Below are 14,240 nucleotides of genomic sequence, written 5' to 3'. Positions count from 1 at the left end.
ATGGCCACGCACGTGAGGTCGCGACGTGCCAAAGCTCCAAGACGATCTCACTGGCGCCCTTGGTAAACACGCGGCACGTCGTCGCCGAGACGCGGACGACCACCGACATGCGCTTCTTGGCCGAGCTGAACGTGATCATGTGGCCAATCTCGCCGCCCTTGCGCACGTCGGCGTAGGCGACGCCCATGTCGGCGGCAAACTGGAGCAGCGCGCACTCGGTCTTGTTGCCCGTGTGCTCGGGCTTGCCGCCCTCCTTGAGCGGCGGGAGGATCTCGGCCGTCGAGTTGAGGCAGATGCCGTCGCTCAAGATGGACGCAGTCTCGGTAGCCATGGCCGACTGGAGCTTCTTGGCGGACGAAAACTCCGAGCCGCCGACGTAGCTTTCGACGACGGTCATGCGGTTGGTCGTGAGCGTCCCCGTCTTGTCCGAGCAAATGGTGGTTGCCGAGCCCATGGTCTCGCACGCGTCGAGATGACGCACAAGGTTGTTGTCCAAGAGCATCTTCTTGACGGAGAAGGCAAGCGCGATGGTCACAGCGAGCGGGAGACCTTCGGGGATCGCGACGACGAGGACCGTGATGCCAATGATGAAGAAGCCAAGGTAGTCCGAGAGGTAGTCGTTGCTCCACGGCTTCCCGTCGGGCCCCGCAAACGTTTCGATCGAGAAGCGGACGACGAGCGCCAAGAAGACGATGAGGGCGGTCGCAAGACCGAGCTTCCCGATGAGCATCGTAAGCTGGTCCAGCTTGCCTTGCAGCGGCGAGACTACCACATCTTCGTCATGCTGCGCTGGCTCGCTGGGGGTCGATTTCTCACCAATGAGCGGCGTCTTCTCCGTAGGGGGGCCCGAAGGACTCGGGGGCTTGGCGCCCGACGAGGTGGACTTGCCCATGATGAGCTTGGAGATGATACCAGCTTGGGAGGATTCGCCAACGCAGAGCACGAGCATCTTGCCGACGCCCTCCATGACCTTGGTGCCCGAGAGCAGAAACGGAGCTTCCGTCGGGCTCTTGCGGAGGAGGAGCGACTCGCCCGTCATCGCGCTCTCGTCGAGTTTGAGGTCGTTCTCGTCAAAGACGAGGCCGTCCGCGGGCAGGATGTCACCGAGGTCAACGCGGACAATGTCGCCGACGAGGAGGTTGAACTTGCTCACTTCGGCAGGCACGCCGTTGCGAATGACCTTGATCTTCTCGTCTTCCTTGACCGCGTTGAGAGCGCGGAACTGCTTCTCCTTTTGGTAGTCGTTGATGGCCGTCACGAGCGTCACGATGAGGACGGCGAAGAGGATCGAGACGCCTTCGATCCACGCCGTGTTTGGCTCGTCGTCGTCACCGCTCGAGACCGTCCCGTTCTTGGGCACGGACGAGTGGTGCGGCGCGACAAGGCCGAGGACGAGCGAGAAGACGCCGGCCACGCTCAGGATGATGATCGTCAAGTCCTGGAACGCCTGCCACATGAGCTCGAGGATCGTGCTCGGCTTCTCGGGCTCAATGTAGTTCTTGCCGTACGTGGCTTCGCGCTGGCCAAGGTCGGCCGCGTTGGTGCTGTCGAGACCCGACTCGAGGGCGACGCCAAGCGACGACGCGACGCCTTCGACGCCGCCGAGCGCCGCCAGCGCGTCAGCCGCGCGCTCCTTGGGCGTCTCGACGAGGCGGATGAGGTCGCCAGTGAGCAGCTTCATGCGAATGGCAAGTTGCAGAATGAGAAGCTTCTTCCTCGACGAGACAGAAGGGCAAAACGCGGCCAGTCGCTTGACAGCCCGCCAAGATGAACAAAGGGTCCTTGACTCAGATTCGCAGGTTGTTGAAGGGGCCCGAGTTACAAATTATTTTGGCTGCCACGTGGTTTCGACGCTGCTGATGTGTACACGCCGGCGAATTAACCCTCTGCCTCTGTTGCTTGCTTCGACTACGATCGGAGATTGGAGCCCACAGAGGAGGCCTTGACCCTCATCGGGCAGACGAGAGCCCATCGAGACGGAACTGATCACGTGGCAGCCAAAAGTACCCGCCAAGTACCGAGTACGCGCGTCTGGGAATCTCGGCGGAAGAGACACGACCGTTGTCGGCACGGCCTATACGCTGCTTCCTTGTATGCCCACCCGAGTGGATCGCCAGTTGTCTCTCAACCACTCGTTTACTCTTCAACGTCCTGCTATTACTCCGGCAGAAGCAGTGCTTGTCGAGGTTCGACGCGTGCGGTCGTGGGCGTCCCAAGCTCGAGTGCATCTGGAGGGAATCTCCTATCATGGGTGGGTGTTGCTATCCCGGAGAGAGACCTGCACGTATGTACCCACCTCCATCTGCAGTGCGACGCTTCTCCCGGAAGGTCCGAGGAAGACGAACAGTGCCACGTTGCACTTGGGCGACGAGGATGGGTGCCAAAATAATTGGGTCGCTGGCTCTGCCCCATGGCTCTGCTCTTGGTTCACAGCGCCAAGCACCAAGCAGAAATTTGTTGGTTTTCTATTCCCACGTGTCATTACTACCACACGAGGTCATCGAGGTCGTCGTCTTCCAACGCGCAGGCGAGGACGGCGTCGAGGCTCGCCACGCTGGCAATGTCGCCCCGCAGCACATAGCCGAAGAGCGTGTGGCGTGAAAAGTGGTGTGGTGTCCAGGACAGAATCCGCGCCGCCGCTTGGCCCCAAAACACCCGCGTCGATGGTGTCACAGAGGCGGCGACGCGCGCCGGGAGCAGCTCGAGAAGGTCGGCGGCGGGTGCATCCACGGTCCCCGGCTCGATCGCATGCGCGCTCGTCGCTGCGACGGAGCCACTCTCAAAAATATTCGTAATGGCCGCTGTTCCGATGATGGCGGCGTCGATCCAAGTGTGGCCGGTCGCAGGCACACCGTGGCGCGCACATGCGCGCACCCACTCGGTCACATTGGCACCGGCGAGCACAACCGAGCGCGCGTACATCGGCGCCTCGAGCCATGTCGCGAGCGACCGCTGGAGGCCGAGCATGGCGCCTCGGACGTCGCCATTGCAGACCTCGTAGCGCGTCATGTGCTGCGCGACGGCGCGGCCAGAGTACGTGTCGAGCAGCTGCAGACGTACTAGTACGTCGCGGGACGTCGAGACCTCGGGCTCCTATTATGTCCAGCACATCGCATAGTACATGTGCGTGCGGCTTGGATTCGTACCGAGGGCAGACCATCTACGACGGCGACGAGGTCGACTGGTGGGAAGTTGCGGGACGGGTGCTGGGTCCACGGGCAAACAAGGGATCGCTTGCTGGTCGCATCATCGAGGATGCGGCGCGCGAGTGTCCCGTGAGCTACTTTACGGAGATCTGTCTTTTCTACCCAAATGAACATGGGAGCTTGGAGTACCAGGCGCAGCGATCGACGACACGTCGACAGCTTGCAGGAGCAAGAGAAGGGCGTAGGGATCGTCGCAGTGTCCCAAAGCAACCGGCGACGAGACCACCGTCACAAAGGCCTCGAGCGGTAGCACGCGCCGCACCCACGAGAAAAGCGTCTTCCAGTCCGTACCCGGCGCCTCGTACCGCCGCAGCACCATGCGCTTCCCTCTGTCGAGGAGCGCTGCGTCGACCACCGAGATGCGACCCATATCGTCGTCCGTCGTCGTCAGCGCAAGGCAATAGCGCCAGGCAGTATCACTTTCGTCGTCGTCGTCGCCGTCGTCCGTCGTTGTCCTCGTTGTCGTCGTCGTCGTCTCGCTGAGGGTTTGCAGCACCGCGTGAACGTTGGCAAGCGTCATACCTACGTCAGTACCGCAAGATACCTCAGCGCTCGCATTTGGCTTGGGTGCTGCACCCTATCCTACATATCGGACGAGAGAAGTACCTTTCTTGGGGTCGGTGCGGACAAAGTGGCTTGCCTCGAGCGCCAGCGGGAGGTCGTCGATCGCGACCCAGCGCGCCGGTGGCGATGGCATGGCCGCAAGATACGCTGTGATTTCGTCGACGCGATCCGCGCCCATCGGCGTGACGCCCAGCACGCGGTGCAGCGGCACCTGCAGGGCCGCCAGTGCGTGCCAGAGCATCGCCAACTGCTTCGGATGCGCGCGCCACGTGCTCGAGATGACGAGCCGCGCGTCCGAATTCGACAAGAGACGCGCGACGCGGCGAACGAGCGTCGCTTCGAGGAGGCACGGGCCATCGAGGCGGTTCAAGACGCCGTCGACGTCGAGGAAGATGACCGAGACCATGCCAATCTGATTGGTTCAGACACACGAGCGGCGATCATCACTCTGGTGCAATCCACGCCGCTGTGTCCTCATCATCAGTCCGCAGCGCCACGGAGAGTGCCCGAGGAGTGTCCATGAAGACCTGCATTCCAGAGCCTCGTCCTCGTCGCATGGCCATCGACACGGTACTACCTATTGGTCTCCTCTCTCGTGCATACATACTGCTACATATTTGATTGTCTTCCTCCACTTTGACCAGCATATTGCCAACGCTGTGGCGGCAATGGCCTGTGGGGTGCTGCAGCATGTGCCATGACGCCACCCACCTCGTCCTCGTGGGCGGCTCGTTGAAGACGAAGACGCGCAACTCTCGTTTGGCATACTATGGCTCCGTGGTTTGCATTTAATTTTGCGTCGGCGTTTGAGTCATGTATTTTTTACATTTTAAATACACTGCATTAATACAAGGGCCATTATATTTATTTAATATGACACTGACACAGATTGAGAAAGGGTCGATTGAAGGGCGATGCCCAGATAAATACAAATATCAAGTTCTTTTTATTTTTCACCATTGGCCGAGGTATTATAATAATGCGCAGTCGAACCATCGAACTATTTTTCAAATAATAAGATGTTTGTATGTAATAGAATACCTTGTGGCTTGGAACGCTGCGGCGCCGAGGAATATTAAAATGGAAGGATTTGATATCGCCGCACGTCGACCGGCCAGAAGCGAAATCGCCCATTTCCAAGCAGCCAACAGCATGTGGATGCAGCAGTCGATGGAAGGTGGCCGGAACCACCAGCAAGGTGGCGGTGGCTACGGCGGCAGCAGCTCGAGCAGCTTCGGCCGCCCCAAGCAGGACGACGCCGACTGGAAGAGCCGCATCGTCGGCAGCGGCCAATGGCTCGGCGAAAAGGTCATGTCGCTCGCGACGGGCAGCTCGACGAACGACAACAACTCGGGCATGCGCTCGCACAACGACGGCCGCGCCAACTGGATGGCCGAGATCCGCAGTAACACAGGCTCCAACCAAGGCTACAATGGCGGCGGCTACAGTGGCGGCGGCGGCTACAACGCTGGCGGCTATCAGAACGACTTTGCCACGGAGCGACCGGGATCGTACGCCGACAGCCGGCCATACAGCAGCAACCACAACAGTAGCAGCAACACGGCGCCGTACTCAGACTCGAACTATCGGTCTCAAATGCAGTCGTACTCGTACGACAACAAGTCGTCCAAGAAGAAGTCGAGCAGCAGCAACAACAAGAAGCACCGCAAAAAGGCCAAGGAGTCGAGCTCAAGCGATGACAGCTCGGACGACAGCTCTGCGTCGTCGGATGCGTCGTCCGCCTCGTCCAGCGACGCCAAGGTCAAGTCCAAGAAGAAGCCAGCGTTGAAGAAGAAGGCATCGAAGCGCGTTGAAGTTGTCGCGTCCGAAGGCGAGTCGACCGAATCGGCGCCAGAGACCAAGGCGTCGAAGAAAACCAAGGCGAAGCGCGTGGGCGTCAAGTCGAAGGCGTCAAACGGCAACAACTACGCCTACTCGCTCGACACGTCCAAGGTCGCCGCCGCCGCGTCGGAGGAGCCTGCGAAGGGCAAGAAGGCGGGCAAAAGAGCAAGAAGGCCGACGCCGCGCCGGTGGTCGACCTTCTCGGCGTCGAGTCGCTGTCGATCTCGAGCGCACCCGTGTCGTCGACCGCTTTCGCACCGGCCGTCCATGTCTCGACGATTGACCGTATGCCACACATTGCCAGAATGCAGGAACTCGACATCTCATATCTTATTGTAGAACTTGCTGGCCTTCGTTTGACATGCCCGCGCAGCCCATCGAGCCGTCTTTCATGGGCCAGCAGCAGCCCTTGATGGGCCAGCAGCAGCCTCTGATGGGCCAACACCAGCCTTCGTTCCCGGGACAGCCTCTCATGCAGCAGCAGCAGCAGCCTCTCTCGGGCCACTACACGCAGCCCCAACAACAACAGCCGCTTGCCAAGAAGTCTGGCTTTGTCGTCCCGGGCTCGGACCTCGTCGACTTGCGCACTGAGTCGGAGGTCTCGAAGGCCAAGGTGGCGTCGGACCCGCGGTCGCTCAACGAACTGCAAAAGATGAACCACAACCCGCCGCCGCAGCCCGTGATGCCACCGCCGCAGACATCGCAAATGCATCCAGGCATGCTCCAGCCGCACATGATGCAAATGCAGCCGCCGAGCGGGATGTACATGCAGCCGCCGATGTACGCTGGGTACCCTCCGCAGCAGCACGACCAGCAGCGCCACATGATGCTCCTCATGCAGCAGCAGCAGCAACATCAACCGACGCACATGGCGCCCGGGTTCTTTTAAAATTGACTAATACTATGTGGACACCTAAAAGTGTGCAAACGTCATAATAGGTTAGAGTACTAGCCAATCGGCTCGAGCGTCGTGGCTGTTATACTGTCTACGATCGTCTTGCCATGGGGATCCGACGAGCTGTGTTCCATGCCTCGTCGCTTGGCTTTGGCGGCCGTGCCCGCGCGGTCGTCCATCGGATGGATGGGCGGTGGTCGCTCGTCGCGGCGCGGCCGTCCCAGCTTGTCGGTCGCCGCCGTTGGTTTCGGAGATTTCGGACACACGGAGAGCGGCGAATGCGTCGGCGGCATGCGCTTCGCCGAGTGCGTTGGCGTCAAGCAGTTGATGGCCTTCTCGGCGGGCGTCACTTTCGGCATCACCAGCGCGTTCGTGTTGAGCGCCGGGATCGTCACGGGGGTCGTGGACGCCGGCCGCGGCGACCGCGTGTGGTGCGGCGGCTTGGCGTCGCCCGTGCGCAACGTGCGGCCGCCCCGGTGGTGCCCCGCCGCGTGCGGCGTCATGACGAGCGTCGACGACGGCGGTGTGCTCAACCCGCTTAAAGTCGGCACGAGCGGGTTGGACGTCGTGCGCACTGCGGCTTTCGGCAGCTTGTTGCTCTCGTCGACGCTGCTGCTCTCGTCGGCGGTCGTCGTGCATGGAGTAGTCTGTGGTATTGCGGCGTCGGTTGTCGGCTTGGCGATCTGCAGCGTGAATGCCTCGGCGTCGTCGTCGTCGTCGCCGTCTTTGGAAGGCGACGCCGCCATGAGACTCTCCATGCTCGAGTAGCTCGCCTTCCCGCGCAGCCACGGGTGCGAGAAGATCTCGGGGATCGTTGCCCGCTCGACCGGGTCCGGTTGCAGCATGCGCGTGATCAAATCTACGCGCGTTGCGTCGCTGGCATCGAACCTCCAGGACATCATGACGCGCACCCGTCACTTCGGGACTGAGCGTCTCGTCGAGCTTGTACTGCGCGCGCATGATGCGGTTGCGAATGACATTTTCGCGCGGTCGGTTGGTGCCCCTGAGGTCCGAGCCCTCGAACGGCAGGCGGCCGCACACGATCGCAAACAAGATCACGCCCAGACTCCACACGTCCAGCGGCGGTCCTTCGACAGCATGTCTAGAGGATGGAAGAGGTATCGGGACGCGCACCTGCGTTGGACGTGCCGCGAAACACCTCGGGCGGGAGGTACGAGATGGACCCGCACGTCGTTTTGGCCATCGCACCTAGAGAGCCGTGACGAGAAGAAAATGGGCCACGGAATCTATCTACCCGGTCGGTAAAAGTCGCTCAAGCCAAAGTCGGCAATCTTGACGCTGTTGAGGTCGCTCTTGCTACACAAACGACGTCATGAGCGCGGACTTCACAGCAGGTCTTAGCAACTTTTGTAGTAGAATGTTCTCAAGCTTGAGATCGCGGTGGCAAATGTGTTGGTTGTGCGCATACCCGACGCCCGATAGGATCTGGGAGAAGACGAGCGCGCCCTCTTCCTCGACGAGGCCAGCGCCGCTCGGGAGGTGCACGAGGTGATGGTACAGGTCGCCACTACGCCACCCAAAGCAGCGATTTTATGACGGCCTCCATTCGCGTACGTCGACGCACCCGTCGAGGAGCTCGAACACGAGCACGACGTGGTTGGGCTCGTTAAATACGCGGATGAGCTTGATGATGCTCGGGTGGTTGAGCGCCTGCATGCGCATGAGCTATGATAGGAATGAGACGACGGTACCGTGAGGCACTGGATCTCGGTCGTCGTGCGCTCCACGTCGCCTAGCGACCCCATCTCGCTCTTCTACATGGATCGGGTGTTGAGAGGAAGGAGCAAAGGCAAGCTGGCAAGTACGAGGATGAATTTGAGCGCGACTTTCTCGTTCGTGAGCTGGTGGACGCCGAGGCGGACCTCGCCAAAGCCGCCGCGACCGAGCAGCGTCGTGACGCGGTACCCGCCAACGACGCCGCCGCTGCCAATGTTGTCGACGCTGCTGGCCTCGGCTTCGGTTTGGCCCGGAATCTGGAACGGCGCGCCCGTCGAGAAGAAGAGCATGTCGCCTTCCTCAATGCACATGAGGTCGTCGACCTCGACGCCTACGACAGTCGACGTGACTGCGGTTGCAATGCTTTTTTTCCGCACCGTCCGAGTTGAAGACGCGCGACGCCATCGGGACCATCTCGAGGCGCTGCGAGCACGAGCAGAGAAAGTCGTCCCATGTCCAGTGGGGCTGCACAAAGAGCGCTACGCTCCATGTGCGATCAACGAGACGACGAAGATGAAGCGCGTACTCTTGTGGTTCTCAAAGCACCCGTTCTTGTAGGCCTTGATGGGCCGGCCCTGGACGTCGTGCTCGTTGAAGCCGTCGTCAAAGTCGCCCATCGCCGGCGATAAATTTACACTGCGACCGGTTCAGAGCTATTTCCAATGCATGGAAACGAACGAACGAACGAAACAACAACAACAACGGCAACACCCTCCTGCTGTATGTCTTCTCCGCCGACCGCAAGATGCAGCAAGATGTCTCTGCATTATGCCTAGTAGGCGAGCAACCTAGTTGGCCTTGTTGACACCGTCGACGCGCTTGCCCTTGGCCTCGCCGTCGTCGCTGTCGTCGCCGCTCGCATCCTCGTCGTCGTCGTCGTCGTTGCCGCCGCCTTGTTGGCGTTCCTTGAGGAGCGCTTCGGCCTCGCGCAGCCGGTCTTGGTGCGAGACCGGGTACTCTTCGTCGCCCATGCAGTAGTCGAGGAGTGCGACGAGGATCGCGACAATGATGGCGAGCGCGATGATGCCCGCGAGGACGGCCCAGAGCGTGTGCTCGGCCGCCCACTCGAGGAGACCGTCGACGAGCTGCCCCGCGAGCGACTCGTCGGGAATGGCCCCGATCGTCTCGGCCTTGCTGTAGCCCGACGCGATAAACGCCGTAAAACTATGACACGACGTCGTCACGACAGACAGCGCATGCGGCATTTACCCCTCGAGCGTGCGCGCGCCTTCGTACTTATACACTTGGCCGTTCTTGATGAAGAAGAGCGTCGGGTACCCGTTGACGCTAAAACGCGAGCAGACGCGGCGGTACTTGGTGCAGTCGATCTACGCGCGGCATAAGAAAGATGGACGGTGGACAATAAGATAGTCGTATACCTTGCCCACTTGGGCCGTGCTGCCACTCTCCTTGAGCGTCGCGCTGAGCTTGTCCCACATGGGCGCCTAGAGCCCACTTCATTAGGCACGACCGAGGTTGATGCGGACGTACGAGGCGCTTGCAGTGGCCGCACCACGGCGCGTAAAACTTGAGGAGCCACGGCTCCGACTTGTCGTGCACGAGTTCGTCAAACGACGTGGTCGAGAGCGACACGACGAGGCTGTTCTTCTCGGCGTCGGCCATTTCCTTTTCCATTTGGATATGGCGCGCTTCTACTTGCATTGTCAACAACATACACATTGTGGTCCGCGGATCGTGCAACGCACCGAATTGGCTCTGGGACAAGATCTCTTCGCCGCCGACGCTCTAAGAAAACGCGTGAGCGCAATCGAGATAGACCATGCCGCACCTTGTAGCCGCCCGTGACAAAGTCCACAAAGTGCTGGCTGTCGCGTTGACCCATGTAGTCGAACGAGTGCTTGTTTGCGATCGCCTTGATCGTCGGGTACGACTTGACCTCGAAGCGCATGCACACGGTCTTGTGCACGGTGCAGTCAATCTTGCCAATGTGAATGTCCTTGCCCTACAGCGCGCTCAAGTCAGATGGCGGAATCGGTATGCCAGCGACAAACCTGGATCGCCGCATCCGACGGGAGCTTGTCAAAGGTCGGCGCCAGCGACTTGCAATGGCCGCACCACGGCGCGTAGAACTTGATGAGCCACACACCGTCAGCCGTGCGCGCATCAAAGTTGTCGGCGGTTAGCACCTCGGCGCCGCCATTGCATGCGTCGCATGCGTCGGCCATGCCCACCAAGGCCATCAGAAGTACCGAGATCAGGATTGCCGCACGTCCGAGCATCTTGGTTTGCCTGCCTCAAATCCTGAATGAGGCTCCACAGAAGGTTCGATGCCTTATTTCAGGGCAACACTAAAGTCCATGTCCTTCCGGAATTTAAAAAAGATATTATAAGTATTACATACCAATATTAAGATATGATCGTCAAATCTTTCTTGACATCGACACCAGAGCTTTCCGGAAGGCTGTGGCCAGCCCTGCTTCTATTTGCACGCAACTTGGGCGTGGTGCAGGTGCAAGGGCGAAGGCGCATTGTCCAGGCTTAGACCATTGTGTCGCTCTGTCTGCAGTCAGCAGTGTGTATCAGCTCCATGAATACCTTTGTGGACAGCAATCGTCCAACTCGGCTGCATACACCTTGTTTGACCGTAGTTAGCTGGGTGTTTTTAACGTGGTGTGTTGGCTTCCATTGCCAGTTTCAAACCCGATCCAGAAAGATGGACGAGGAGCGGACAGCACTGCTCTACGCAGTAAGCGCCATCTGCGACGCCAGCGCGACGCAGGACTACATGGACGTCGAGCGTGGGCTCAAGGCCAAGGCGCGGCCCAGTGCATCCAAGGAGACGCTGCAGATCCTCACGGACGTCGTGCTCAAGCAGATCGACCTCGTCGCCGTGGACCTCCAGCAGTTTGCGCAGCACGCTGGCCGCAAAAAGATCTCGGCCGAAGACGTGCTCTTGTGCGCTCGGCGGCAGCCCGACCTCGCCAAGACGCTGCAAGACTACCATCGCGCCCACTTTCTCGGCGGCGGCAGCTCGACGCGGAAGCGGAAGGACCGAGCATGATACGAGACGAAAACAATATGTGTTAAATAAGAACCGCCCTCGCGCTAGCTAATCGTGCACCCGTAGCAGAAGGACGCTTGGCAGAGCTTGTCGGGGCTCCGTGCCTGGAGCGCTTCAGGAAACAGCGTCGATGGCGCCTTCGTCTTCTCCGAGACGACGCTGTTGCCTTCCTGGTCGTCCTCGGGCGTGATCGTCGGCTGCGACGACATGGTCATCGTCGCCGAGAAGAGCTCAAACTCGGTCGTCGGCGACAAGAGCGAGATGCGCCCACCATCCTTCCGCCGGTATGGGTTGTCGCTCGCGGCCGAGAGCGCCTTCTCCCGCGCGATCGGCGGCGACCGAATCGGCACGACGCCGTCCGAGCTGTTGCTGCGCCGGCGCATCGCCAGCGTCGGCTTGAGGTCGTCGACCCAGAAGCTCCGCGACGGCCGGCGGCTCCGGTTGGTTGTCGTCGTCGGCTGCTCGTCGTCTTCGTCGCCAAAGCAGCGCAAGATGAGCGGCTCGGTCATCGCGCCCTGGTACCACTCGCGAAACGAGAGCTTCCGGTCCAAATCGACGTCCATGCGGAGGAGCTTCTGCATGAAGGCCGTCGGGAGCACGCGCCCAAAGCGATCAAAGAGCGCGGCCGCGTCGTCTTCGTCTTCGATGATCTGCGCCGTGTCGGCGGACGCCGACCGAAATTTATTCTTCTTCTTCTTCGGGTGCGAGGCCATTGCGGGCGCCGCAATCGACACCTTGTTGTGGTAGATCTCGCAGAGGGACCCGGCCATGAGGATCATCTGCTCGACATCAAGGTGGCCGACCTTCTCGCCATCGTACAGATCAAAGCACAGCTGCAGCTTTCTTCGAGCGTGCCCTTGCAGAGCACCGAGAGCGCCTATTCGGATGCGCTTCAAGAGAGAGGATATAAGATAGGTGCGTACGAGCATGAGGCGTTGAAAGTCCACGTGGCCACGCGCGTCGGGCTGGAGAACCTCGAAGAGCTGGTCGAGGCTCTTTGAGCCCCACTCGGGAATGACCCGGGATAAAATCGGCCGCAGCACTTCCTTGTTGATGCCACCGGCCAGCGTCGGCAGCTTGGCGTGGTTGGTCGTGCGCAGAATGTACTGAAACTCGAGCTGGAGCTGCTCCAACTGCGATCGGTCAAAGTGTGTAATGCCGTGCAGCGCGCACACTTCTTGCTCCATGTAATGCGGGTGCAGCCGCACGTCGACGCGGAGCGCTTCGATGGCCTCTTCCGTGAGCGCATACGTTGCTGCCTTCGCTTCCAGATGCGCAAAGACGTCCATGTCCATGCTCGCAGCGTGCTCGAGCGCAATCTTGTACGCAAAGCTGGCGTCGCCGTCGTCCATTGTCTAGTGGAGAAGGGCATGATGAGGCGATCGACGTTCGAGCCGTCTTACGATCGAGTCGATGATGTCGTCGGTGGCCGAGTCGAGCAGCATGAGCGCCATCACAAAGTGCGCAATGGAGCCCGTGCTCGGCGTCGCCGTCAGTGTGTAGTTCCAGTAGCTCGCGAGTGCTTGCGTGGGCACTTGGCCCACAAAGACCGTGATGAACCACTTGAACGCGAGGAGCGACGAGAGACATTGCAAGTCGCTCTAGATCGAATCTATATGAGCACCACGCAGCACTGAAGCATGCAGTACCTCGGGCATGGCGTTGGCCAGCCGTGGCAGCTTCAAGGTGATGAGGTGCCCGAGGACGTCCATGTCAACGTGGAAACCTTGGAGCTTGGGAAGGCGCGCGAAAAAGTCGGACGGGAAGATGCGCTCCATGACGACGCAGTAGACCCAGAAGACATGCTCTTCGTCGTAGCCCGCCGAGCTTTCATGGACATGGCCGAGGAGGAAGCTCACGACGTCGGCGTGGCCTTGCACATACCCGACGCGCACGTTGCGCACGGCGTAGGCCATCAAAATGCGCTTGAGCGACTCGAGGTACGGGGCTAGCGGCGCCATGTCAAGGCTATCGTCTTCGGTCGCGTCGTGCTGCAAGACGTAGCGGTAGAGGGACACGCCGGCGCGCGGGACATCGAGCGCGATCTGGCGCGCGTCGGCTTCCAGCACGGCGCCAGGCAAGAGCGCGCGTCTGCAGAGGTCGCGGTACGACCGGTTGCTTCGCGCAGCCAGCGCATGGGCCCCGGACGCTACGTGCCAGTCCATGCTCCGTGTGCTCCTCGTGTAAAAGCTTGGCAAATCGAACGTCGTGATACGTTTCAGCGCGGCCACATCGACTTGCGATTTGTATACCCGCCGGCTTCCCCGACGCTGCATGTTTCCCGAGCGACTATTTTATTATGATTTAAATAGCAAGTGATTTCGGCCCCGGTCGCTCATTGGCTCGTTCCGCTCGGTCTCGCGCGGTGATCGCCATGTCCCTGATTCATACCGGTACATAGTGCACTTTCATGGAGGGCTGCCTTGCTAAACAAGCGCGCGTCCCCGGTCCGTGCTGGGTCAGTGCTACTACATCGAAGGGGCGAACGACTGGCTGCCTCTCTTCTGCCGTGCCAGCTTGGACGATCGAACCGCACCATCTCATCGCGCGTGATGGATCGTCGTGCGGATGGGCCTTCGCGATTGGTTGATGCATCGAACGGGGTGTTGTTGATTCAACAAAAGCCGCGCGGCTGGCACATCGACCGCAGGTGTCTCGCTGCACGTCGGCACGCCCGCGGCTACTCCCGAGGCAATCCATCTCAGACTATCGATCGAGCAGTCTCGTGGAGGTCATATACTCTGCAGAGATGGCGTCGGTCCTTGTCCATGGCCCGGTCCCCGACCCGAGTACAGTGTACACTGCAGCGACAAGCAGCTTCCGTTGGCTGCGGCAGTCGTCACCGCATACTGGTGGCAGCTATTACAGGCGTCTTGACGCATAACGTTACCGTCGTCGCGGCGCCAACGAAGAGGGCTCGGGCATCTACACGGTACAAGGCGGTGGACTTGGCCACCACGGCAGACTCCGTGTA

General features: G+C 60.4%; 6 protein-coding genes across 6 annotated transcripts in view; 1 reads left to right on the top strand and 5 right to left on the bottom strand.

Moving 5' to 3' along the window:
- Positions 1-1,681, bottom strand: part of SPRG_19282 (calcium-translocating P-type ATPase) — a gene marked incomplete at both ends in the record, with an annotated part of 3,035 nt that extends 1,354 nt beyond the window's left edge. Inside the window, one exon of the mRNA XM_012340309.1 lies at positions 26-1,681. Within this exon, the coding sequence (XP_012195699.1) occupies positions 26-1,681 (1,656 nt within the window). The remainder of the gene's footprint in view (positions 1-25) is intronic.
- An 803-nt stretch (positions 1,682-2,484) lies between these two features.
- SPRG_19281 (hypothetical protein) lies at positions 2,485-4,176 on the bottom strand (the record flags this gene model as incomplete). Its single annotated transcript, XM_012340308.1, has 4 exons — positions 2,485-3,093; positions 3,147-3,280; positions 3,336-3,728; positions 3,813-4,176. The coding sequence occupies 4 exons, from the start codon at positions 4,174-4,176 to the stop codon at positions 2,485-2,487; spliced, it is 1,500 nt and encodes a 499-aa protein (XP_012195698.1).
- Positions 4,177-4,922: 746 nt separating this feature from the next.
- SPRG_19280 (hypothetical protein) lies at positions 4,923-5,972 on the top strand (the record flags this gene model as incomplete). The annotated part of the gene is made up of 2 exons (XM_012340307.1): positions 4,923-5,897; positions 5,952-5,972. 2 exons carry the CDS (start codon positions 4,923-4,925, stop codon positions 5,970-5,972), a joined length of 996 nt encoding a protein of 331 aa, XP_012195697.1.
- Positions 5,973-6,560: 588 nt separating this feature from the next.
- Positions 6,561-8,861, bottom strand: SPRG_19279 (CAMK/CAMKL protein kinase; the record flags this gene model as incomplete). Its single annotated transcript, XM_012340306.1, has 10 exons — positions 6,561-7,366; positions 7,419-7,595; positions 7,642-7,716; positions 7,763-7,818; positions 7,874-8,035; positions 8,093-8,178; positions 8,220-8,282; positions 8,334-8,575; positions 8,622-8,723; positions 8,771-8,861. The coding sequence occupies 10 exons, from the start codon at positions 8,859-8,861 to the stop codon at positions 6,561-6,563; spliced, it is 1,860 nt and encodes a 619-aa protein (XP_012195696.1).
- A 171-nt stretch (positions 8,862-9,032) lies between these two features.
- Positions 9,033-10,445, bottom strand: SPRG_19278 (hypothetical protein; the record flags this gene model as incomplete). The annotated part of the gene is made up of 7 exons (XM_012340305.1): positions 9,033-9,408; positions 9,454-9,572; positions 9,624-9,689; positions 9,736-9,896; positions 9,951-9,990; positions 10,034-10,207; positions 10,257-10,445. The coding sequence occupies 7 exons, from the start codon at positions 10,443-10,445 to the stop codon at positions 9,033-9,035; spliced, it is 1,125 nt and encodes a 374-aa protein (XP_012195695.1).
- An 865-nt stretch (positions 10,446-11,310) lies between these two features.
- Positions 11,311-13,431, bottom strand: SPRG_19277 (hypothetical protein; the record flags this gene model as incomplete). Its single annotated transcript, XM_012340304.1, has 5 exons — positions 11,311-12,072; positions 12,135-12,143; positions 12,190-12,621; positions 12,670-12,867; positions 12,916-13,431. 5 exons carry the CDS (start codon positions 13,429-13,431, stop codon positions 11,311-11,313), a joined length of 1,917 nt encoding a protein of 638 aa, XP_012195694.1.
- Between the last annotated feature and the right edge of the window lie 809 nt (positions 13,432-14,240).

The sequence above is a fragment of the Saprolegnia parasitica genome (assembly GCF_000151545.1).
Source record: "Saprolegnia parasitica CBS 223.65 unplaced genomic scaffold supercont2.4, whole genome shotgun sequence".
In the NCBI taxonomy this organism is placed as follows: Eukaryota; Oomycota; class Saprolegniomycetes; order Saprolegniales; family Saprolegniaceae; genus Saprolegnia; species Saprolegnia parasitica.
The sequence above is the reverse complement of the archived record's forward strand: the minus strand, read 5'-3'. Positions and strand labels throughout refer to the sequence as shown.